Genomic DNA, 26,062 nt, shown 5'->3' on the forward strand with positions numbered 1-26,062 from the left:
GTTTTATAATGGTGACCTGGGGCTCACTGCTGTCTGCTGGGGTGCCATGCTGAAAGAAGGACTATACACCTTACACTGCTTTGTCTGGCAGAATAGTGTAGAAGATAATTAGGCAATTTTCCTAAACTAGTCATTTCTCAGTGTAACAGGAAAGAACAAATTGGATTGCATATCGGATTGTTTCTTTTACTTTAACCTTTGTATTCTATTGTTTTTGCTACAAGTTAATTAGCTAAAAGAATGTTGCCTATAGCCTGAAATATGCAGGATAGACCATTCTCAAGGCTCTAATCTTTAAAGGTGTAACACTTCTCCACTCATAGAGATTAAGAAGTTGCACAACAGAGAATAATATTTGTCTTGTTGGAGGTGTATAGGAGCATGGTGACGGGACCTGCATGGACAGCTGCAAGGACAAGGGGTTCTAGCACTAAGAAGTTTGCAACAACCAATGACACCTTCATGTTTTAGCATAAAATAAGCCTGGATTCTAATTCAGGGAAGATGGTTCTTTGAGACACTAGTCCACCATCTTCTCAGTCAGCTGACTTTCTGAATAAAGTCCCTATTCCTTGGCCCAACAACTCATCTCTTGATTTACTGGCCTGTGGTAAGGCAAGGTGTATGAGCGTGGACTCAGTTAACATTCTTAGTTCCTTGTATTGAAATGGAGATGATAATATTACAGTTCACTGACTCTAACATGCCATTCATGCTAAGGCGCCATTATTTTATAAACCATGAAGAAAGAAAAAAAAGGCGTGTAGTAACCACAATGTGAATAATTAAATTAAAACAACAAAATAAACATCTCTGACCAAATCTGTGCCCATAGGCTATGACACCCATGTCACTCCTGTGGGTCTGACAGTGATTGTAAAACACCCTTCACTGCAAGATGATTAGAGATGAGAAAATATGACAAAATATACATCTTAGAATCCAAGACAGACATTCCCGTTGTGGTGCAGTGGTTAATGAATCTGACTAGGAACCATGAGGTTGCAGGTTCGATCCCTGGCCTTGCTCAGTGGGTTAAGGATCCCGCGTTGCCAGTGAGCTGTGGTGGAGGTTGCAGATGTGGCTTGGATCCTGCGTTGCTGTGGCTCTGGCATAGGTCGGCGTCTACAGCTCCAATTAGACTCCTAGCCTGAGAACCTCCACATGCCTTGGGAAGCAGCCCTAGAAAAGGCAAAAAGGCAAAAAGCCAAAAAAAAAAAAAAAAAAGAAAGAATCTAAGACATATGGTAGCATCTACCTTATAGGAGTGAGTTTATAAATAAAATTATCTTAGAAGTGTGTAGCACACACTTAGTACTCAGGAAATGTTGACTGTTAGTATTACTATACTTATTGTTACTAGGAGAATGACCACAGCTTTCATGAGGTTTTGTCAGTAGCTCTATAAGAAAAGTAAGGAGGAATTATTCTAACTCATGACTTGAGAATGATGAGCAAAGGGCTGAGCAGAATGAAAGTGACCTCGTGGCAGAAGCTTCCTACCCTTTGGTGTCGTGATGATTCTGCACAAGCACACACAGACACACGTGGTAATGGAGGACGTCACGATCAGTCTCAGTGTTAACCTTCAAAGTTTCCCTCCAGGGGAGTGCTAAGCCCTGGACTGCAGCAAGCAGGCTGAGCGAAGTCCTTGGGTCTGCGAAGAGTACCTTCCTAGTTATTCCAGGAATCTTGCTGGTCCATACTCGTCCCTTTATCACCACCACGTGCCCGCAATGATGTGGTGAAGTCTTAGTCTCTGTCAGTGGTGGTTCAAGATCCAAAACTGAAACCCGAGCATCTGCAACCTCAGCTCCAGCCTTCCTACCTGCCGTCCTTCCTACGCAGAAGTTGGAACATTCTCTGAAAAGGCAACTGGTCTGCGATAAATTCTGTGACAGCAAAAATGATTTTGAAGAGCATCCTGGCTTTTAAAGGAATTTTCTCACCCTCCCCCCCGCCTCCTCCTTTTTTTTCCCTCCTCTTCTTCAAAGATTCTCCTCATTACTGGGAAATCCCTTCCGCACACTTGTTTTCTATTTTTTTCCATGGGAAAAGACTTCTCCAGTTCCACCAATCAAAGCTAAAAGCTCTTACCTTAGGGGGAAAAAGATCTTCATCTCCAAGGGGGTTTTAATGTAGGCTTTCTGCACCATGTGGGTTATATAAGCAGTGACTGGAAACTTGCTTCCATGCTCTACTCTACCTGTGCTGATACACAGAACCAAGCCGCACTGTTAGCACTCACAACCAAATTTCCACTTGCAACTAGTAATTTTTCTGCCAGCAAACATATTTGACTGGGTTTATCAGTGCTCAGGTGACTAGCGGTTTACTCCTACTGCATCCGCTATTAAATAAGACACTATTTCGTGGCTCAAAACAACTATAATTAGGTTTCAGTCTTTTTTTAAAATTTAATTTTATTGGAGTATAGTTGATTTACAATGTGGTATTAGTTTCAGGTGTACAGCAAAGTGAATCAGTTATACGTATTGAGTAGATTTCCCTTTGCCATACAGTAGGTTCTCATTACCCAACTATTTCATACTATACTGTGTATGTTATTCCCAATCTTTTAATATTGATGGTTGTTCAGCCCTTGGTTGTGTCTTTGGTGTGCTCAGTGAGAGGAGGTGACTCAAGGTCCTTCTACGCTGCCATCTTGTCTCCCAAGCCTCTCAGAGAAACTAAAACTAAACATGAAAGAATCATTCCTGTCGCTACACATCATTTGAACGCACCCACGGGGTACAACATTTTTGCATCTTGGTCAGTGAGCTGTATCAAGTTTCAGATGTACCACTGTATATGCTTCAGTTGTGATTATAAAGTAACTCCTTCTAACCTTCAAAAGCATGCAGCTTTCCAAGCTGAGTTCCTGACCTGCTGTAATTACCCCTGGACGGAGTCAGGGGTCCACAGGCCATGCTGCCCCTGGCAAATGAAGGAACCATATAGGCGTTCCAAGGGCAGCTCTGCAGAAAGTTTTCAAGAGGGTAAGTGGCTTTGACTGTGGAAGCGTCTGAAACTTTGGAGTCAAATGCTTTCAAAACAGCTGTTTCCCAGTAGTTTGCATAAGAGTAAATTGCATTTCCAAAAAGCACATTCCTTTCCTTTTGAGGGCTTTTCTTTATGGTGGAATACTTAGCTGGAAGAAAGTACCAAATCAAAGCCAATTCATGGAGCTGGGGAAAAAGCCTGCATTTGTTACTCAGATTGTCTTTGGCGTTTTCTTCCTACTGAAACTATTGGAATACAAAGACAGGGAGTGGCTAAATTGTTGGGGAACCACTTTCAATAGGCTTTAGCAAATATTTAACAAGGAACCATGACATAGACTCAGGAAAATTGTTACATAGTTTAAAAATCAGCAAGAGAACAATAGTCAAAGTGATCTGATTTTTGGAAGGATTTCGGAGCTGACAGTAAAGCATAATAAGGCTGACTTTTAGAGAGAGGATGAGCAGATAATTAGCTGTGGGAGGGAGGGGCCGAGATTGGAAGAAATCACACTCCTGGCTGGGGTCCCACCCCTGCAGTGGGGAGGGAACCGAAGGCCACGTGAGGTAAAGGTTCTAGAGAACAGGGAAAGTCCGCAGTCCACAGTGAGCTGGGGGTAGATTAAATTGGGTAGATTATACCGTAAAAGATCTTTGGCACAGGACCAAATACATGTAACATTCTATGCTGCACACGGTGAATTTAAAACAAGCACACTTTTAAACGCTCTGAAAGATAACCAAAACAACCCAGCAGATGGATCAATTTACAACTCAAGAAGGCAAGAGAGTAAGAGCCAACCTATTTAATCCCCACTGCTCAGCACCAAGACATTTTCTGGATGGTGTTTATGGGGAGAACGAGCCATTCATTAGAAAGTACCATATACATAGCTGGGGTAGCAGAGTAAAATAAAAAGTCAGTGTTTTTCGATAAGTAAAGAATAAGATGATTTATACCTGCTGTGGGGAACAGCAAGGTGCAAGGGCCCGGGGCACGGGGAGACCGGCGGGGACAGACTGTGGCTGGGGTGGACAGGTGGGGCTAGGGAGCAGGATGGCATCAGGAGGATAGGGCCTTATCACTGTTTAAAGAACCAATGGTTTTACTCTGAGAATGATGAGCAGGCACTGAGCAGCTTTGCACCATGTTGTGATCACAACTTCCTGACAAAGAACCATGCCAGGTGCAGTGTAGACATTATGGGCATGGGTGGCAACTGGGGCAGGATGAAGGTGATGGCGGCTTGGACCAGAGCCTCTTGTGGAGGTGGTGCAAGGCTGTCTGCACCCACTAGATCCGCTGGGAGAACTGGATGCTCTGAGATGCCAGGAAAGGAGGAGGCAAAGGTGCTGCTAAGGTTTTGTCCTTGACCAGTGAGAAGGACTGTCGTTGGCTGGCACAGGGAAGAGCTACGAGGAGGGTTTCAAGGAGAGAACAAAGGCTTAGTTCTAGATACATTGCACTTGACACACCTGGTGCAGGTCCAAGCAGTGATGCTAAGCAGACAAGTGGGTGTCAGGCAAAGTTCAGGGAACGCACAGCTTTGATTGAGGGTCACAATGTTGTCCCCTACGTACTGCCTCCCATTTCATGTTGTAGCAACAACACCTGTGCTGTCGGCTTGTCCTTTTGCTCATCCGATGTACAACCTGGTGTCTGCCTTGACCACGGTCTTCAATAAAAGTGACACTAAGCCATTGGGGTCGTGACTTTGACAGCATTGTCTTCGGGACCCCACTTGCCACATTTTCCTGAACCAAAGCTCCCAATAAACTGGACATACTGATCCCCTCGTGAGAAAAGCGGGTCGGGGGGCTTGTTTCTCTCTCTGTTCTCTTTGGAGGAGATGGGAATTTGGGCAGACTGCGTGGCACAGGCTTGATGGAGCTAATCCTCTTGTTTGAGCTTTTGATGATGATCCAAGTCTTGTTAATATAAACTATTGGAGGCACTGCACGTACTGAGGTTGGATTATAAAAAGGAGGAATTTAATTACTCGTAATTATAGATATTAATTGAAACTTTACCAGGCTGGTAGTGATGACCTAATAAGCATCTTAAGAGTGTGAATAGGTGTGAGTGATTGAACTGAATATTAGCTACACCTGGACAGCGGCAGGATGGTTCCACTTTTACTGCAGTAAGTGGGTGTGTAAGGTTTTTTTCTTTCTTATGAGGATGCACACATTTACCTGCCAATATAATTTGAATGTGAGGATGGTTTGGACTACTGTTCATAAACTGGGGAAAATTTGCTGTTTGTAGTTATTTGATAGGTAATAATCTGCTTTCTCCCATCTTTAAACATTTTTGGGGGTTAGGTTGATTGACTTATTTAGCAGGATTAATGTGCGTGGGGGAAAACAAAGAATAGCCAGGAATGGCTATGGGTGTTTTTTTTTTTTAATATAGAAAAATATTGTAGAAATGATGAGTATAAATTCCAAAGCAGATGATTTTCAACGTGGTGGTTCTGCCCATCTGCATTCTGGAGCCCACCAGTGACCCAAGCATGAGAAGTGAACAGCAGGGGTAAAGGTTTAAATATCTCCTGAGTCATTGTGGAGCATGATTAGGAATCAAGGACCTGAGTTTGGCTCTGGTCTCTAGGACTAATTAATTCTTTTGCTGTTCCTAGGCAAATAACTCGGTCGGTTTCTTAGTTTCCTTATATTTCAATGGGTTAAAAATCTGTGGTTGCCATCATGAAATTTTCTCAAGTGTAAGGTGAAACTTGAGGCCCCATTTTTGTGATGCCAGAGGTACTGCTGAACTAAAATTCTTCAGGAAGTTTTCTCCAAGTCCCAAAAATTGAGAGTGGGGAGAAAGGGAACATGGTCTGTCCTGCAGTCCAGCCGTGCACGGAGAACCAGGGAATGTGAGGACAGTGAGAGAAACATGAACTCTGAATTGATTGGGTTTGATGTAATAATTCAAATTGTTAACAAGTAACTTGTATGTAACCTGAGTTGGATCTGAACTGTATGCAGCTTCAATGCCTGAACAGAAGCTTTCGTTCTGCACGCTTGTCTCTCCTTTGCGGCGTTGTGTTGGAGCTATGCAAGGGTGGAGAAGGAATCCGGGAATTTTCCAGTCCTGGTTGTGGTTACAACCAGAACCTGGGCCTGTTACATGTGGCAGGTGAAGGGATGGTTTATGAAGCAGAAATGCCTGCACCTCCACCAGCCCTAACTGTTAGCTGGGCCAGTTTGCCTGCTTCTGTGGGTCTACCTGGTCCAGGACCGCAGTCCAGACGGCTTCTACTCCGGCCAAATTGAATCCACATGTGGTCCAGCCTTTGCGTCCCCATCTGGGCCCACAGGTGTCAGTAATGGAAGTGCCCTCACTCAGCTCCGTGAGCCTCTGTTTCCATTACTCAAGTCTTGCAGCACGACTTGTTTCCCACGTGTCCACCATCTTGGGAGCCTGAAACCCTCAGGCCTGCTTCCCTGGGGCCGTGCCTCTAAGGACGCCTGGATCCCACTGGCTCCTCACATCTAGACCTGTTCCCCAGTCCTGGTGTCCCTCGGACCCCTGCCTGTTGCTGGTCTCAGGTCTCCTTGACACCTTGCTCTCCTTGAGTTCTATCACCTGCTTCTAGGGTCCTAGGGGTGGCCTTCGATCACCAGATCTGCGCAGTATGAGGTTCTGGGCCTCCTGGACCAACTCAGTGGGAGCCGGGTTCTAAACTACCTCTGAGCATGGAGCTCTTTATTAAAGGTTTTCTCCCCTTCAGAGAAGCCCTTCTCTTTAGGCTCTCCTGTTTCATGTGGGAAAGGGCTCAAAGCCCTTAGGCATTGTGTGCATGGCAGAGGGACCAAGATCTTTGTGACGGAAATAAAGCAAATTGAATGAACACTTTTCCCCTGAAGACCTCAAAGGATCCAAAACAACCACCTAACTTTAAACAATAGTGCATTCTCATCAAAAACTTAATTACACTAGAAAGACACGATTTGTAATGACAAGGAACACCGGTCAAGGGTTTGGTAGACAGGGACATGACAAGAGAAACTAGTTAATAATTCTGTAGCTACTAAGTTAGTCCCCACCCCCCACCCCCAAAAATAAGAGGCAGAAGCATGGCTTGATGGTCCCCGGTTACGAAATGATCGAGCGAACTTTAACATGGAAGTTATGGTCTGCTCTGCTCACCTGAACGCATTCTTTGATGTTAAAAGGATTACTTTTTGTTCCTTTGAAAGGGTGTGGTACACACGGAATACATTTCGAAGGGGGCTATTTTGGGGTGAGCATAAGTGGAGCCATATGTAGTTTGAAAATCGGTGGAACTGTTTTGAGTGACGTGTGAATGTACTGATGAAGAAATATTTTTTTCCCCCAAGATAAGTGGGTTAAAAAGAGATATAAATAGAATTTGAAAGAAAAACTCAGTTTTACTTCTGTCACAGCCAAAATGATAAGAAAACATATTTTGTGGAAAAGATACATAAATGCAGAATTTAGGATGACATATTTAACTAAATGAACTCATTAGGAAGTTTTTTACTGCCCCCTGCTGTTAGTTTCTAAAAGAAATATAGTCAACTTCCTATAAAAACTGACTCAAGGTGAATTAGTTGAACAACCTGGTTTGCAAAAAAAAAAAAAAAAAAAAGAAAGAAAGAAAGAAAAAAAAAATCCCTGCCTCTAGTTAATTCCACCACATTCCAGCCAGAAGGCTGATGCTTATTCACGTCTGTGAGTAATGATTCGTCAGCGCAAGGAACCAATCCAGCCAAGTGTGTGCCCCTGGAGGTAGGGTAGGCAGTGAGGTTTGCTCTTTGTGAGATGCTACATTCATAAGAAAGTACCAGTATTGCAATTTGTGGCCAGTGATGTCTCCCTTAGCTTTCTGCTGGATTTCTTGATTTTGAATTTATTTTTTATATTTACATAATTTAGGGAAACACTCTTCATTAATAAAAGCAACACTTTCCAAATACGTGAATGAATGGCTCATTTTTCACAGTATAATCCACAGTATCATGCACTGTTATTTCCATTTTGGCATATGAAATGAAGAAGTGAGAGGTCAAAGCAAGGTGACAGTCAGGAGGTGGAAGGCACTGTTGTGGTTTTTTCACATATTATTTTATTTAGTCATAAAATAGAATGGGGTGGGTATTACAACCCCCATTTCACAGATGAGTAAACTGAGTCACAGAGTAACCTGTTTAGGGACATGTCTGGTAGAAGGTAGAGCTATGGTGGGAAACCTCCTGCAGCCTGACCCCAAGGTCACTCCTCTTAACCTCTTTGCACAGAATGTAGAGATGCTGCAATGACAGAGGAAGAAGGCACGAAAATTGCAGGGGCTGTGGCGGTGTCAGCATTTAGTGACCCCACTAACCGCACACCCTCATCTGCCGTTTTTCTGCCGTCCACCTTCTTGTGGCCAGACAACAGGCTTGTCCATGGCCAGCCTGGTGTCTCTGTAGGAAAGTTCTATGGCACTAAGTGTGGTTCACTCGGTGTGGTGAGCATGTTCCCCAGGGAGCCTGTGCCTCAGATCAGACACACAGTGGGGCTGAGTTTGGGGTTGGCCCCCGCACACCCATACCTGTGGACAACTTCCAGTCTCAGCCATGCTTTCAACCATCTCCAGCAACACACACTCTTCACAGTACATGAAGACATTAGTTGCGCATCTTAAGTTTCTTGGCTGCTTTCGTTTTGGGGTCCCTTACGACAACCTGCTTGTGCTCTTGCCTTGCCTGCCCCGTCCTTGCTCCCCACCACCTCGCCCCCTAGTCCGCAACACTAGTCCATGAAGACAGATCCATCTGCCAAGGACAACCAGCACAGCTAGCACTTGCTATCCTGGCACGCCTTTGCCTTGCAGGCACTTGAAACCTCACTACCTTAGGCTCTAGAGAGCTAACTACACAGGAAATGAAACAGCACATAAGACATTAACCTGCTTAAACGCATTTGCCTCCTTACATAGGTGGTGGATTGATCACGCCTGGAATTATTTTACAGAGACAGCACTTCTCATCTGTAGGAGGGGAACCCACATCTCCAGGATGACCTGGAATCAAGAATCTTCAATCCACGGAGCTCAAATAAAAATGCTGTCATTGGTGCCATTCCAAATCAAGAAGCCCTTCAAGAGGGAAAACCTGGCTTCCAGCAGCCCGAGGAGCTTACATGGATGGATGAGCATGTCAGCCCTCAAGTCTGAAATCCCCATAACCCCGAAATTCTGCCCTGAACCCTGGATAGGGTGATGGATTTGAGCCATGCTTCCTGTCTCCCTGCTGGTCAACATCACAATGAAGTGCTTTCTTGTCTCAAAAGCTGCTGCCATAGTTTTGATTGTCATGCGCTTTGGGGAATAAGACCTTGCTTGATAACATTTTGCGGCAACCATGAAGAGACCCGGGTCTTGTGACCACCTGTCTGCAGCTCTACAATCCCCCCGACCCCAGGAGTGGGGGTATTGCCCTCATCACTAACCCTGCATGGCCACCTAGACTGAACATGACCAGAGGGGGCTGCTGGGTTCCCGTCCCCAGCAGGGGCTCCAGGCTCCTTGTGCTGCTTTTGCTTTTGAAGAAAGTGCTCCTGGATCAGATGTCTTTTGGATGACTAACATCGTTAAAACACAAATGTGCCTAAATTGTCTAATAACCTCCTCCCAAACCACGGGTTAAAGTCCCAGAGTCTTGGATTTCTTTGTCCATGTTGCTACATGTCTCTTTTATTCATTAGGATTGGCTAACGGGGGTAGGCTCTTGGATGACTGTACCAAAGCTTTATTACCTGATTTAATGAGGGTCCTCTGACTCATTGCTCCCTAACTGGAAACCTTGCCTCACAGAAAGGTCAGGTTTTCTTCCCGTGATGTGCAGTGGTTTCACAGGAGTCCACCCAGAAGAATATACTCTGTGCCTGGGTTATAGAAATTCCCACCAAGACACCGCCTTGGTCATCCTGAGAGAGACCTTTCAAATGGGGAATGTTAATAATATATCTGATTGTAGTACCTTCATATGTAAATTTTGAAGAATTTCAAAATTGGTCAAGGTTTAACTATGAGCCAATGGAAAAGAAGAAAATGATTTTCTCTTATAACACTGCTTGGCCCCAGTATCAGCTGAAGTAAGGCAGAATGACCAGAGAATGGGTCTTTGAACTATGATACTATTTCACAAACAGACATGGGTTGTAAGAGAGAGGAAAAAATGGGGTGAAATCCCATACATGCAATCATTTATATCTTTATATCAGAATAAGAATTTGCAGAAGAGATGTAAAATTGTGGTTCAGAGGAAAGAACCCCAGAAAAAGCCTGTTTCACCCGAGTCACAGCCTAAAGATGATCCTAACCTACTATGTCTAGCACCTACATCAGCCCCTCTTGCAGCCTCCCCACTTCATGAAGGGGTCTTCCTGTAGGCAGTATAGAGGGTCCTACCAGCCGTACAGAACTGCTGGTCCAGCTCTGTACTACCCTTACCAGATGGGCACAAAGGAACACTCTCTCCTCTCCAGACCCACCAGGATGCTCAGCATGGCCCAGGGAACATTCTACCCCAAGCAGGGCATTTCTGTTAAGGCAGCTCCCCTCCTTTATCAGCCTTGGATTTACGTAATTAGAGAAATAATATGCCATCTTATGGAGATGATCCTAAGAAAATGGAGAATCTCATTACTCTGTTTTGCTTCTCATCACCCTAACTGGGCTGACATACAGGCCCTCACAAATACCCTCCTCTGGAGGGATGTTGGATGGTGTTACAGAAGACCACTGGGAAGCTGAGAGGCTCCTGGCTCACAACCAAATAATCCATTCAGGACTCTGGGGGCACAGGCCATCCCTAGAGCTGACCCAGGATGGGACTCCCATGACCCAGGAGACTAAGCAAGGCTGAATCATCACGAGGAATGTTTAATAGCCAGGCTTCCAAAGGGACCCCAAGCCAAAGAGCTTGAGGAAGAATCAGACGGTACAGCAAGGACCCCAGAGAACCCATCCACTTCCCTTCAGGGTTTTTGAGGCTTACAGACAATGCATGGTGCCTGCTTGAATGCCCTGTTCCCTTGCTGGGGTGACATCTACTAACAGAGCTAAATGCCCTCCAGATGCCCTCTAAGTTGAACCATTAGAACTGGAGACAAGCCTCACCCAGGAGCCCCTGCTGAAACTCCACAGAAGGTGAGAGCTGACATGTGGGCTGACGAGAAGCCAGCAGAGCCAAGGCAGCTGACCCAGTGGTAGTAAAACTCCGTCCAGGGGCTGAGGCTCCAAGTTGAAAGCAACAGCCATTAAAGAGGTATTTGGAGGAAGGTATAAAGCCTCTGACAATCACCTTCTTAAATGTCAACCATTCCCACCTTGTCAAGGCCCATGTAACATCCCATCCTGTCAGTACAGAAAACTCACGGCCAGAGATGACTGTTAGTATAGGATTCGAGGACCAATCACCAGATTGTACAGGATATGTGTCTGGTGGTGCCAAACCCTTATACTCTGGTTACAACTTTATGTGGAGACTTCGGTGGGTTTGTAACTCTGGACTTAAAAGATACCTTTTACTCCATTCCCCTAAGTGCTATGTCCCAGGAGTTTGCCTTAGAATGGGATGCTCCAGAGACGGATGGAAAACACAATGTGGCTGGATAGTACTCCCGCTAGGATTTAAGACTGCCCCCCGCCCCCAATCTTCAGAGAAGATCTAGGACTTGATCGCTGATGAGGGAGTCTCACCCCAACATGTGGATGGTATACTAACTGCCAACAAGAAAGCTTAAGACCAAAATGCAACCCCTGCTCTAGACATTCTGCCAGCCTGGAGATACAAGTTCTCCAAGGAAAAAGTGCCAATTTCCTAACCAACTGCAAAATATTTAGGATCTGAGTCATCTAAAGGACAAAGAAACATACTGCCAGATGGAAGAGAAGCACTAGCCAGGGTGACTGTACCCACCACCAGAAGGCAGTTTTGAGGATCCTTAGGAATGGCTGAGTTGTCATAAGTGGATTCCTGGCTTTGGACTCAGAGTTGAACCCCTGTAAGAGGCTCCTAAAGGAAATGGCACACGTCGTGGACCCCGGCTGCCATAATGTGCTCCACACCATCAGGAGAAACTGAACCGCTCAGCACTTGGTTGCCCAGATGTTTTTGTGCATGAAAGACAGGGTGTTGAGTGTTGTAGACTAATTCAGAGTTTAGGTGCCACCAGAAGGCCAGTAGCTTACATTTCCAAACAACTGGGCATGAGACTCAAGGGTGGCCAGTTTGCCTCTGTGGTGTTCCTACCACCGTGACCTTTTACAAGAGGCTGAAAAGTGCCCCCTGGGCCAGCCTCCCACTGTGCACACCATACTTGAACAGAAGGGCAGGTGTCAGCTTACTTTGGGAGGCTGTGCAAATACTTGAGGCACTGAATGTAACGCGAAAGGTGGTGTCCATTCTAAGCTCAACATTCCTCCCCAAGATGACAGGAGAGCCTGTTCACCCCTGTGTACAAACAGTTGAAGAGCATGCGACCTGGCTGATGAGCCTTGGAAGGATCTGGATGTGGAAGTGTTCATAGGCTGGGCTGAGCAGAGGTAACTCACCAGGAATCCCAGAAGCAGAATGCCCCACCTCTGCCCGCCAGCAGATCCGTCTTCCCAGAGGGCAGACCTCATAGCTCCCACAGAGTCCCGCACTGTGCAGCTAAGGAAAAGGGGACCATTTACACAGATTCCAAGTTTGCCTTCTCTGTCATTTGTGTGTAGGTGGCCATATGGAAAGGAGGTCTACTGGATTCAGGAGGAAAACAATCAGAGGGGGTCCTGGCCTTATCAGACTCCGTTAGAATGCTGGGAGATACAGCCATAGGACATTGCCTGGGCCATCAGAAGACTGATAATTACACAACTGAAGGGAATCATTTGGCTGATCAGGCACCAAAGCAGGTGGCCAGAACTAAACGCCAGATCCTAAGACCAACCACCTGTTCTGAGTGTGGACCTATCCCTGGGTAAGCCTCAGCTTTGGAAATGGATTCTGAGAGAGCAGCCACGTGGGGGTTTCATGGTGACTCTGGAGACCGAGGTGGTGATCAGCACCAAACACCCCACAGGCTGGATTTAAGATGAGCAAGGACTAGTGCTCATACCTGAGCACTTCATGGAAAGAATTATCACTCATCTACATGGAGGGAGCATCATCAGGAGGAGGCAACCCATCACTCACTGGCTACAGAAATTTACTGTTGGTCCACAAATGCAAAGGACCAGTCAAAGGATAAAACAAAGTTGCCTGATCTGTGCCAGAAACATCCTAAAACCTGGCTACCCCCCATACCAAAAGGGGTGCTGACCCGAGGGGCAGAACCAGGGGATGACTGACAGAGAAGATGCTCTTCTGCCAGGAGCTGGGGACATGGTAGATATTTGCTGGTGTTCTTGACACCTTTGCAGAAGGGGCACAGGCTAGGCAGAGAAAGCTTCTGGGTGCAGGCTAGGCAGAGAAGGCTTCTGGGATTTGCCTCTTTCAAGCCAAAGTGACGGTGGAGGCGCTTTAGCAGCCAAGGTGACTCCAGGAGGTCTGGGGCCCTTGGACCAGACACGATGGAAGCTCATGCTCCCTGGGGACCTCCTATAACAGGGCAGGGCCCTCCCCCACAGGGTCTGCTCCAGCTCCTCCTGAAGCACCCAGATGACAGTATCTGATGCACATTCCTGAGTTGCTTCACAGATGCTAAAATCCCCACCAAAGGGAAGATGTTAACTAGCTGATGACCAGGAGCACATAAAATGTTAACCCCTGTGACATAGCCCTGTGACCTTACCATCAGCCAATCAGAGGATAGTGTGCAAGCCAGTCACTTACCCTGTGACCCCTCCCCCGTCTTTAAAAATGCTATACGATTTTGTTCGGGGAGTTTGGGGTTTGTGGGACACAAACCACCAGTCTCCCTGCCTGGCTCTGCAATAACCTGGCTCCAAACTGTATTGTTTGGCCTCACTGTGTGTCCAGCCCACGCACTTGTATTTAGTAACTCTCAGTCTACAGGGAAGGGGGAAAGGATGAGTCACTCCTTTAAAAAGATAGTAGCCAGAATAGGCCAAGAAACCAACATAACTTGGATAAGGTTTTACCAACTGCCCCCACTGAGGGGCAGAGCAGCCCTGGAAGCAGCCCCAGTTAAGCACTTACTGTTCTGTGGGCAACCTTCCTTAAGACGGAGTACCTCTGTGTCTTGAAACTGTTCACATGGCAACAAACAAACAAGATATGATAAAATGTGCACAACTCTTGGTGCCATCTTATCTTCTACACAGGTATGTGCTTCTAGTCCCCTCACATTTCTGGTGGATGTCCCCCTGAGCTGCACAAGCTAGGGACCGGTGCTCCTTTGAACTTGGACAAACCAGCCACTTGAGGATCAATGTCACCCCATGGGATGTGGAATGACCCTATTGCGTCCTTCAGGTCACTTTCTCCAGTAAAGCTGAGTCACGCCTTGGGTAACCACTCCCAGGGAACTTAAATCACAGGAAAACTTGTCAAAGGAAAATAGGGCAGCTAAGACACCCCCTGGCCAGGATGAGAAGGAAACAGACATCTCGAAAGTAGACTGTTTCTGTCCAATAGTTTGGACCAGGCCTACGTAAATCCAAATTCAATCACCAAAATGTTAAAAAACACCACGTTTTCATGGATCCCCAAAAGATTACGGTCTGTTTTCAAAGGACTGTTAAAATCTGGGAGTCACAGTTCCGTGCATCTTACACTTAATCCTTTTATTCATTCAAATTCATACTTACTACCTCACCATTCATATGCTGATTGCTCAGACTTAGGAGTTCAAGGTGGATCTCCGGAATTTTTACAAATAACTGCACAATAATTTCATTTCCCTTATAAAAACCTAGGCCCTCATCAGCAAGAAGCAGATAGACCAGGCTTTACCCCAAGACGGAGGACCTGACAAAGTGAAGCACGTAGGACATCTACCAGCTGAAGCTGATTTGCCACCAGAGATTGCGTAAGCCGGGAATTACTTTACCCAGGGCCCTGCACATGCGCAAGGCGGGAACCGCGCCTCCAGGATGACACTAACCGAGCATCCTCAGTCCACCGACTGCCAAAAACAGAAACGCTGCCACCTGAGCCCTTCTGCAGGCGGGGATCCTTCAATGAGGGAAACCTGACCTCCAGCAGCCTGAGGCGCTTACAAGAGCTGATGAGCAAGGCAGCTTCCAATCTTGAAGTTCCCTAAACCCTTAAATTCCACCCTGATCCTGGGATCCCAGACGGACTTGAGCCGTCCCTCTCCTCTCCTTGCTGGCCGACCTGGCAATAAAGTGCTTTCTTGTCTCAAAAGTCATGGCCACAATATTGGCTCCCATGTGTTTCAGGCAGCCCGCCCTTGCTCGGTAACAGAATCTTCTTTCACAGGCACGTAAGACCAAAAACCCACGCCAATCATCTGCTCGGTAACAAAAGACTCTTACCTGACCCGAGGAGCTGGGGTTCCGGTGACTCTGCATTCCAGGTAGACGCGACTTCCTTCTGCCACTTCTTGGCTCCGCAGCTTCTGGGTGAACCGGGGAGCTGATGGGAGGTGGCGTGCGCTGAGGGGCGGCGGGGGCGAGGGGCTGCGGGAGGACCGGGCTGCGCCCCGGGCCGCGGAGGAGTGATGCCCAGTCACAGGGAGTTTGGCCTCGGCCTCCACGTCCACCTCTGGCGGGTCCCCGGTGGGGCTCTGGCTGGCGGGGGCGCTCCGCAGGGTTGACGGCTGGTTTTGGGGGGATAGGTACCCGCTGTCTGGGGATGAGGACTCCCCGTTGGGGCTTCTGTTTCTTGGCTTTGCGGCTTCTCTAAAAATGGACGTCAGCTCCTCAATGAAGCTGGCCGCTTTGTCGCACAGCTGGCTCTGGGGACCAGGCCTGCCGTGGCGCGTGGCTTTGGGCTTGGCGCTGGTGCTGGGAGCCTTTGCCACGTGCTTCCCAGCCTTGCGGAGGCTCCGGATGTAGCTGGGGCTGGCCAGCAGAGGCGAGACGGCCGGTTTCTTCCTCGGCGCAGGAGAGGAGATACGCTGGGCTTGCTCGGCCGGTGGAGGGTGCATAGGTGCGGGCCTGTGGCCGCCAGGTCTCGCTGGGGCCCCGGGCCCACCTGACCTGGGTTCCTGGTGGGAAGGCGGCTCCCAGAGGCTCCCAGGAGCAGGGCTGAGCCTCTGTGAGAGCTCCTCGGGGTCGCAGCCCTCTGGCTCGGGGGAGGCAATGGCTCTGCGGGCTAGGTCAAGGCTCTTGTGTATCTCTTCCTGACTGAGAAAAGCCGAGAGCCCAGGAAAGAAGTCCGCGGTGTCGCCGTCGTCCTGCACATCCGACAGGGAGTCGTAGAAGGAGTCGTGGGAGGAAGTCTCAGACATGGTGGGGCCGCACTCGTGCACTCTGTCCACTTCCCACCGGAGGCCAGGCGCTGGGACCAGCTCCTGCGAGGCAAGAAGACCCAACTGCATTAGTGCTGATGTTGAGGGGGGGGGGGGGGTGAGCCCAACGCTGCTAAACCAAATTGGGATAAGCACTAAGACACACGTATATACTTTTAAAATCACTTTCCTCTACAATTTGGAAGAAACATCAAGCACACTTGCGTTTTTGTCGTTTATCATCCTAATTTGATGTTTGCCACCTCAGCTGTGGGCGTAGTGAGGGGACCAGGGCCTCTGCCTCCCTCAGGTCCCGTTTCCTTCCCCCCATTGCACACCTCATCACAGCTCTAATTTCAATGTTAGAATAGGAGCTTGTTGATATTTTAAACAAATCTGACTCTGTTTATGTCCTCATCCTAAACCACAAAATAACAGATTCCAACTTTTTTTTTTTTTTTTTTTTTTTGTCTTTTTGCTATTTCTTTGGGCCGCTCCCGCGGCATATGGAGGTTCCCAGGCTAGGGGTTGAATCGGAGTTATAGACACTGGCCTACGCCAGACCCACAGCAACGCGGGATCCGAGCTGCGTCTGCAACCTACACCACAGCTCACGGCAACGCCGGATCGTTAACCCACTGAGCAAGGGCAGGGACTGAACCCGCAACCTCATGGTTCCTAGTCGGATTCGTTAACCACTGCGCCACGACGGGAACTCCCAGATTCCAACTTTTTAATCTGTTTTTAGCTTGCAATGAAAATTTTGAAACCCTCTTGTCTCTTCATTTCCTGGTGTCCAGACACATGTATTCACTTCATTCAGTGGTTAATTCAGCACTGAGCTGCTAATCACTACGTCTCCGGGGCAGAGGGACAGGGTGCTCTAGACCAGAGTTGGCAGCCATCTCCACAAAGAACTGGCAACCACGGATGCTCCCCATGATCCAGGCAGGCATTGTGTCAGCAGCCTTTATGCAAATGATTTCACTTAAAGCCCTCACGCCTAGCCTCCGTTTAGAAGGAGGAAAACTGAGGCAGGGGTTGTGAGCATGAGAACTGAGATGCCCACACTGACACCAATGCCAGAGTGTGCAGTTCTCAGACAGTGGCACCACTATCAGGGGATAGTTTCATGGCTGAGATCCCACATGAAATATCAGACTAATAAAACATGGGTCAGAAATCAGAGTTTGGCTATTAATTATATTTAGTCTGAAGTGAAAAAGTGATAATAGTAACGCAGGATCCAAGCCGCATCTGCAGCCTACACCACAGCTCACGGCAACACCAGATCCTTAACCCACTGAGAGGGGCCAGGGATTGAACCCACATCCTCATTAGTAGGGTTCCTTAATGCTAGGCCACAACAGGGATGCAAAAACATGATAGATTTTTAAACCCCACAAGAAGTGTTGTATGAAGGTGCTTAAAGCAAACTTCTGAATAGTGAAACAACTTTTTTTTTTTTTTTTTAAATAGGCATTGTTTGCTACAGGCAGATTAAATCACCTGCCTATTAACTTGTATTTTGGTTTGAAAGAGGCACCACTGAAGGGATCCGGTTGCCTGGAGCAAGTGTAGCTTCAAAATTGCTTGCAGAGTGAAAAAGGAAATAACAGCATTAAAGTATAGGTGATTCAGGTTTAACCTGCAACCCCGGTTCTGCAGCTAGAACCTGCACGTGGTTACAGGAAAGCCCTCATCACGTGGGTGAAAAGAGAGGTTTCCCCATGGCCCAAACTCACCAGAAAATTGTGTCAGAAATTTCTGTTCTTCAACCTCATGAAAGGATGAAAATGCAACCTGACCCTCCCAGAACCCAGGAAGTTAATAAGAAGCTCTAAATGCCCTCGAATTCCAGACCCTGTTCCCTATAGGTAAAAGATCATACTTTTTGCTGTTTTAGGGCTTGCTTTCTGTTCTGTACAAAACTATGTGGAAGGGGAAAAACAGGCCCCTGAGTACGCGCCTCTAGGCATGAAACTTCTTGAAACTGCTCGAGATAACAGGGAAAAGGGTTCTTAACTGCTTGTTTGGCTTCTGTAAAGCTGCTTGCATAAGATAAAAAGAGAAGTTAATCGCATAACCGACCCCAGTAAGATCGGTTGTGCTATAAAATGTTGAAAATCCTGATAAATATATCTTGGCGACAATATATCTCCCCCGCCCAGGGACAGGCACAAACACGTAACTCCAGAACAACTTAAAATTAATTGGTCCGCGGGCTCTCGAAGTTTTAAATTGACTGGTTTGTGATATTTTGAAATGATTGATTTGTGAAGTGCGGGCTTTGTTGTGAACCCCGGGCTTTGTTGTGAATCCCATAAAAGCTGTCCTGACTCCTCACTCGGGGCCGCAGTCCTCTACCCCTGCGTGGTGTACGACTGTGGGCCCCAGCGCGCTTGGAATAAAAATCCTCTTGCTGTTTGCATCAAGACCGCTTCTCGTGAGTGATTTGGGGTGTCACCTCTTCCGAGTCCGGACGAGGGGGATTTTCACTCGACTGGCCTTTCACTCAGAATGAAAGGACATAACCAAAGAAATACAACTGCAAACTTCCCCATTATTGCCCTGAGGGTTCGTCTTTTATTTCAAACAGTGCTTCTGGGGATTCTGTGCTGGTGAGAGAGACACAGAAAAGGCGATGCTCTAAAAAAGAACCTATGATACTGGCTTAAAGAGTAAAGATGGAGTGAGGGAAATGCCAGAAACATCAGTATCCACTTGAACAAGTAGGCTGACATGTGGAAGTTTGAGTGTCGAAGGGCTCCCATGCCTGTAAGTTGTTGTCCCTGCCTCCTCATCCTCCTCTTCTCTTACAGAGGACGTTGAGTTGCCTGGAAATTCCCTCTTTGCTCCTCTGTGTCTTCGTCCTTATCCTTATCAGTTGTTTAGGGTCTGTGTCACTTCCCCTAAAACTCCCTGAAACCACAGCTATTTTCTGTTTTCTCTGGATTCCTGATGTTCCAGCTTCTTCCTGTGCAGAAAAGGCTCCCCCCCACCCTCTGTTTTGGTCACTCTTGTGTTCCCTGAATGGTAACTTGAACATAAATTCCACTGAACAACTGTTTATTCATCACTTACTACACTCAAAAGGGAAGGTTCCAGGAGGGTAAAGAGGAAGCAGCCATCTTTAAGCATCTTCCAGTCCAATAGGAGGGATCAGACAAGAGTGAAAAATGACCAGTACAAGGAAGAACATGATGAAAGTGGAGATCAGAGGGTGGGAGAAATCCTATTTGCAAGTTTGGCCATGTCACTCTGTTTGTTTTTCCCTTGGTCTCCTGGCTGAAAAGAGAAGGTCCAAACTTGGGAAGCAGGTGACCTGTGTGCCCTGGATGGTGGGCGTGATGTGACCTCTGCAGTCACCCTGACTTGTGCTGTGCCTGTTCCCAGCCCTTGACTCCCTGCTCTGATCATCTGTGCTCTTTCCTGTCCCTATGCTGTGAACGCACTGCCACTTTTGTCCTTCCAGTCTGTTCTGTGTTTCAAATTCCAGCTCATCCTTGAAAACTTGAATTTCACTTCTTGCTAGTGCTTTCAGTGATTCCCCAGTCAAAACAGTCTGCTCCTTCTTTTGAACGTGCCACCTGGCAGGTATTTTGGTTTAACTATCATCTTACTGCGTCACAAACATGAGTTAAGAACCCTTTCCATCAAGGCCAGGAAAGCAGGTGCTGACTGAAGCCTTTGGGTGGCGGACTCCTGGCAGTGCTGGAGTTGTGACTGCGGCAGGCAGATGAGTGAGAACAACCTACCTGGTGTTTGAACGTGTTGGAGCCCTGGATGGGATCTGACAGGAGAGGGAACCACCATGCAACCAGGCAGAGACAGGACCCCCACCCGCACCCCCAGGCCCCGACACTTCTCTGGGACATGCCCTTTTCAGTGAGAAATTGTTCTGGCCTTGACCCAGCTTTGCCACCTGTCTTATCAGTGGTTATTCATGCCTGGGCTCTGCTTTCTGAGAATTGATAAAGTAATCAGTGCTCTAGGCTTCTGATGACTATGTGTAAAGTGTGCATTATGTGTCATCTCACTAATACAAAACAGTGGTAGGTCTGACACCACATTTAAAAGACCTGTTTCTATAAAGACAGTGATTTTTATGGTTTTCAGGTTTTCATTCCCTCTGAGAAAGTTTGTCCTGAACAAATTCAGCACCAGAAAGATGTTTTCTGGCATCCATCCTTTTAGACGTGGGGATTCTGTAAACTTTGAGGCTCTTAGGGATACCAGCAAGCTCAGAGTTAAATTCTGAGTCAAAGACATACAAATGCTTTTAGGCAAAACATGTTTTTGGCTTGCTTTCTCTGCTGTCTTTTTTCTTTTGGTCATGGTATGCAGAGGCCTGAGGGATCTCAGTTCCCAGACAAGGGATTGAACCCAGACTGCAGCACAGTGGTGAAAGCGCTGAGTCCTAAATACTAGACCACCGGGGAACTCCCGGGTTTTCTGTTGTCTTACTCATCAGCATCCATTGGTTGGGGCCTCCTGTGTGCCTGGTGCCTCTTCCCAGGTGGAGCCTCTGCCCTAAGGAGCTCCCATTGTACTAGAAAAAAAGACCAAAGTAGGAAACTGAGGAAACACCAGGTTCTGATTTTTTTATACGTGGCTTGCTCTTATGTCTTTTGTTAGTTGATTTTGGGAAGCTATACTGTGCTTTTGCTCCTTAGATTTTCTATCAATGTTGTTAGTGATGTTGAGCATCTTTTCATGTGCTTTTCAGCCATCTGTCTGTCGTCTCTGGAGAAATGTCTATTTCGATCTTCTGACCATTTTTTTTTAATTGAGCTTTTTTTTTTTGACATAAAGCTGTGTGAGATGTTTGTGTATCAAGTAGATAAATAATAAGGACCTGCTGTATAGCACAGGGAGGTCTACTCAGTGTTCTGAAATATCCTATCTGAGAAAAAAGAATGGATATATGTAGATGCAGGGTTCATTTTGCTGTAAACCTAAAGCTAATAGAACATTGTAAATCAACTATACCCCAATAAATTTAAAAAAGATTTCTAAAATAAAGTTTATATCTTCAAAAAGTTTGTTAGGGTACCAGTGGGATGGGACAGGATGGATGAGTGTTTGTGTGTTCCCATCAGTGTCTACAGACCGTGGCACTTCTGGACAGCACATTGTGGGGGGTGGGGGGCACAGTCACAGGAGGAGAATGCAGGCCCGTGGCACCTAGGACTCTCAGATTGCACCCTGGAGGAGCTAAAGGTGACAGCAGATTTGTGACATTCACGCATGGTGCCAGACTCTCCGTCATAAACAAATACTTGGTAAAGTGAAGGTTTGGGAGGGTCTGCAAACACCGGGAGGCCTTATAGCTGCCCGCCCACCTTGAACTTATGCCAGAAGCTCTCAGCACCTTGCCATATCCCAAGTATCCATTCCTGTGAAATATGAGCTCCCATGGTCACCTGTGTTGTTAAAACCCTGTGCATATTTCATCTGTTCTTGAGGAATTTTATGCCACTTAATTTATAGATCATTTCCTTTTTTTTTCTTTTTCTTTCTCCCCCCTCCTTTTTTTTTTTTTTTTTTTTGCTTTTTAGGGCCACACTCGCAGCATATGGAGGTTCCCAGGCTAGATGTCCAATGTGCCGGCCTACGCCACAGCTACAGCAGAGTCATGTCTGCGACCTACACCACAGCTCATAGCGATGCTAGATCCTTAACCCACAGAGCGAGGCCAGGGATAATTGAACCCCCAACATCATGGTTCCTAGTCAGATTATGTTTTTGCTGTGCCACGACAGGAAGTACTTTTTTTTTTCTTTTTCATGAGTTTAGTTTGATTATTGTCTTTATTTCAAATACTATACCTTTTAAACATGTTACCTTTCTAACTTTTTTAAAAAATTATAGTTGATTTACAATGTTGTGCCAATTTCTGCTGTATAGCAAGGTGACCCAGTCATATATACACATAATTCCCTTTCTTATATTGTCATCCATCATGTTCTATCCCAAGAGACTGGATGTAGTTCCCAGTGCTGTATGGTAGGACCTCATTGCATATCCATTCTAAATGTCACACCTTTTATCTACAAACCCCAAACCTTCTCTCCCCCTTGGCAACCACAAGTCTATTCTCTATAGTCACCTTTCTTTCTTTCTTTCTTTCTTTCTTTCTTTCTTTCTTTCTTTCTTTCTTTTCTTCCTTCCTTCCTTCCTTCTTTCTAGGGTAATGTTCTTTTTGCCAAGGCTACAGGGCAAAAGTCAAATATGGAAAATTAATTAAACCTTGTTTGATGCAAGAAATGCACAACAGTTGCATAATCTGTCTCTTGGTAAATGCATGTGGATTGCATTCTTTCCTAATCTTTAAGTAAATTGTCACTCCATGGAGGCATGACATATGTATTCTTCAGTTTTAAATAGGACACAGACAGGGTACCTCCGTTTCAGAGTCATAACATAACAGGTGATTGGATGCCCGCAACAGCCTTGTGAGGGCTTTCCAGAGAGAGCACTTGGAATTGCCCCATGACCTCTGCCTGTGACCATCTTAGCCCCATATGAGGTTGGAGTTTACGTCCAGTTCATCCATTTCCACTGCCATTCTCCTTATTTTGGCCTTCCAGGTATAGTATAGTATAGTAGAGATACAGTATTTCCTTTCGCCTAAACTCAAAACCTATTTCCCAAGCTGGGTCTCTGTTCTCTGGTTTAGCAGATTCAAGTTACAGGCAGAGCTTCTTTGCTCAGCCTTTTGTTTCCTTTGCTGGAATTTAACCAGGACACAGCGTTGCCTCCATATGCCTGAATTCTGATTGGAACCCAGATACCACAATCACTTTGTTACCTACACACACAAACGTGTGTGGGTGTGTGTGTGTGTGTGTAAAGCCCAGGCTCTCTCTTGGCGTTAGAGGTTTCAGGTGGTATCTTTTTAAGAGCATGTCAGATTTATATTAAAACTTGGCTCATGTTACCCTCTATGTTTTGCTTTGTTTTTAAATGAGGTAAAGAAACCAAGGTAATTGTAATTGTCCAGTGTAATCCAGATCCCTATTCTGTTGTGACGTGTGCTCTGACCCTTTCAGTTTTAGCAACACACAGCAGCTCAGAGAACTGACAAGGGTCCCTTGGACCCAGACCCTAATGCGTATCAGACGTGGGAACACAGGAGGATTAATTTGTATTCTAGGAACATGGAATCCTATATTCACAGGATACTCAGCATCTTGATAGCACTCTTAGGCCTTGTCTGCCATTAGCAATAATTGCCAAATAGAGTTTGATTTTTAAAATCTGGATCATAGAGGTGAGCATTCAGGTTCTTTCTTTGAGGAAAAAGTACATTGAAGAGTATATTTATCCCGTAGTAAGGAATGAATTTCTGCGTATTTGTGACTCAGGGACTAGGTTAGTGTTATATTGTCAGGCAGCAGGCATTGGATGTGGACACATTATTCTTACTCGAAGTCAATTAGTATTTTTAGCAAATGTTAAAAAAGAAACATGAGCCTGAAATCATTCTGTACCAACCTCATCTGTTGGATTCAAGACAATTTCATGTGTAACTTACAACAACCTGATATAAAATTGTACTGTAAGGTTTAAATTTGACTGGACTCCAGTTTCCCTTTTATATTTTAAAAATATGCAAACTTGAGGCATAGATAGGATATAAAAGGTCTGCTCAACTGATTTAAAAGGTTTTTGAAAGTGTAATTACCAACTTAAAATGTTACTAAAACCTAAAGCATATCATTTTAAGCCATCACTACTTAGCTTAAGTATATACAAGGTTTCAAATTAACTGCATTCTTATTTTCTTTGAAACAAAAGACAAACACGATCTTGACAAGTGCTGGCTCTGTCAGTACATTTATTTTTTTTTAGAATTGATAGCACCAACTTACTTTTCCTCTCTAAGATTAGAATAGAAAATGCACCCCCCTCACAGCATAGGTAGAAATAAAGCCTGCAGATCAATCCTACATATTTCTTCTTTTTGGAATGGCTACAAAATTCCTGTTACTTTTCCACTCCAAATTAAAAAAAAAAAAATCAAACCATCTTCTAACTAGTGTTCTGACAAACCACTACTATATTTTTAGCTGTCAATAAAAAAGAGTTAAAAAAATGTTGCTCTACTAGTTACTATATTACAATACATCTTACAGACCTTTCGATCCCGTGGTCAGTTCGAAGACCCCTAACAGGTGAGGGGTTTCCCACGAGGGTTGCTTCTCTGCTGGGGGAGTGGGGCCCGGCCCCGGCTCTTCATGACACACTGCTTGGGCCCTGGTCACTCTGAGATGACTGTGGCCTTGGAGTCCCACCTGCCCTCTTACTCCACTCGGCTATATTTGGTCACTGAACTCATGTTTCCGCAGACGCCCTGGCCGGGGATTCCAGCAGCCCGGCTCTGAGGCCCGGGTTCTTAGAAATGAAAGCCACTGAGTGTGGCGAGAACTGCATTTATGGAGTGAATAAGCATGATGCCTGCACACCTTGCTCTGTACCCTGGCTTTGTGCCTGGAAGTCACCACTTATCTTTTAAACCTGGTCTTAATTCACTAAATCTGTGGGATGTGAATCTCAGGAAAAAAAGCAACTCATAAGGAATGCTTTTCTAACTATAAACTTCTGCTCTGTGCATTTAAATTAGTCATGTGGTAGATTATCCTAAGATATCCAGTAACTATTTAAAAATTGAGCCACCTGTCAGATTGCGTGGAGAGGCCCACTGTCCTCTTACTTCCATTTGTTACCTAAAAATTATTCTATAACTTTGTGTGTGCGGAGGACACGGTCCATCGTGGGACTGAAGAGAGATGAACACACATGGCCGGAGCCTCGAACCCATCGAAGTGCTGAGATCTCAGCCTCGCACATTCTGACCATTCAGTAAATGGTTTTGACAAAACAAATGTTGAATGAATAACGTTCAGGACAAGTGGGAACCCTCTTACAGCTGTAAAAAGTCTCACAACCATCTCATTACTTTTTCTGTAGTATCTTGTTGCCTTTTCTAATATTTTGAACTTCCAAATAACAAAACACAGGATGCTTTTGTTTTCAAAGGCAGCAGAGCCAAATATAAGGGGTGAAAAATAGTCACACCACACCTCCTGGTTCAGTCAATTTGGATAATATCATCACAGTCAATGCAGGTTCTTATCTAAAGTTATTCCTGATAGTGGAGCACTTAGGAAGGGCTCCTCTTATACTTTTCTTTATAGGCAACACTGTTCCTTTATTTATTTATTTATTTTTTTTAGGGCCGCACCTGTGGCATATAAAGGTTCCCACGGTAGGGATCGAATTGGAGCTGTAGCCACTGGCCTACACCACACCCACAGCAGCTCCAGATCTGAGCCTTGTCTCCTACTTACACCACAGCTCACAGCAATGCTGGATCCTTGACCCACTGAGTGGGGCCAGGGATCAAACCTGAGTCCTCATGGATAGTAGTTGGGTTTGTTACCGCTGAGCCATAATGGGAACTCCACAACACTGATGCTTTATAATTGGTCCTTCTTAGATACATTTGAGGGCTGTTTCAGTGCTTTGTGGCGGGGGGAACCTCTCTGGCTGATAAAACAGATGTGTTTATGTCTTTTTCTTATAAAAACTCTTAAGATGATAGTAAAAACTCAAAAGGATAGAAATGGGGAGAGAAGACAATAGAAGATTCTAGAAATGGTTGGAAAATGGC

General features: G+C 45.9%; 1 protein-coding gene and 1 long non-coding RNA gene across 4 annotated transcripts in view; one reads left to right on the forward strand and one right to left on the reverse strand.

Annotated features, from left to right (window-relative positions):
- PALLD (palladin, cytoskeletal associated protein) overlaps positions 1 to 24,675 on the reverse strand; it is a 341,670-nt gene extending 316,995 nt beyond the window's left edge. For all 3 annotated transcript variants that reach the window (XM_021073310.1, XM_021073309.1, XM_021073311.1), the window contains exons 1-2: positions 24,527 to 24,675; positions 15,467 to 16,446 (exon numbers count right to left, since the gene is read on the reverse strand). In XM_021073310.1, the coding sequence (XP_020928969.1) occupies positions 15,467 to 16,383 (917 nt within the window). In that variant the 5' untranslated portion in view covers positions 16,384 to 16,446; positions 24,527 to 24,675. The remainder of the gene's footprint in view (positions 1 to 15,466; positions 16,447 to 24,526) is intronic.
- On the forward strand, positions 1,238 to 16,431 carry LOC110256756. The gene is made up of 2 exons (XR_002338685.1): positions 1,238 to 15,507; positions 16,290 to 16,431. It is a non-coding gene; the product is annotated as an uncharacterized LOC110256756 (long non-coding RNA).

This window comes from Sus scrofa, chromosome 14 (assembly GCF_000003025.6).
Source record: "Sus scrofa isolate TJ Tabasco breed Duroc chromosome 14, Sscrofa11.1, whole genome shotgun sequence".
NCBI classification, from domain to species: domain Eukaryota; kingdom Metazoa; phylum Chordata; class Mammalia; order Artiodactyla; family Suidae; genus Sus; species Sus scrofa.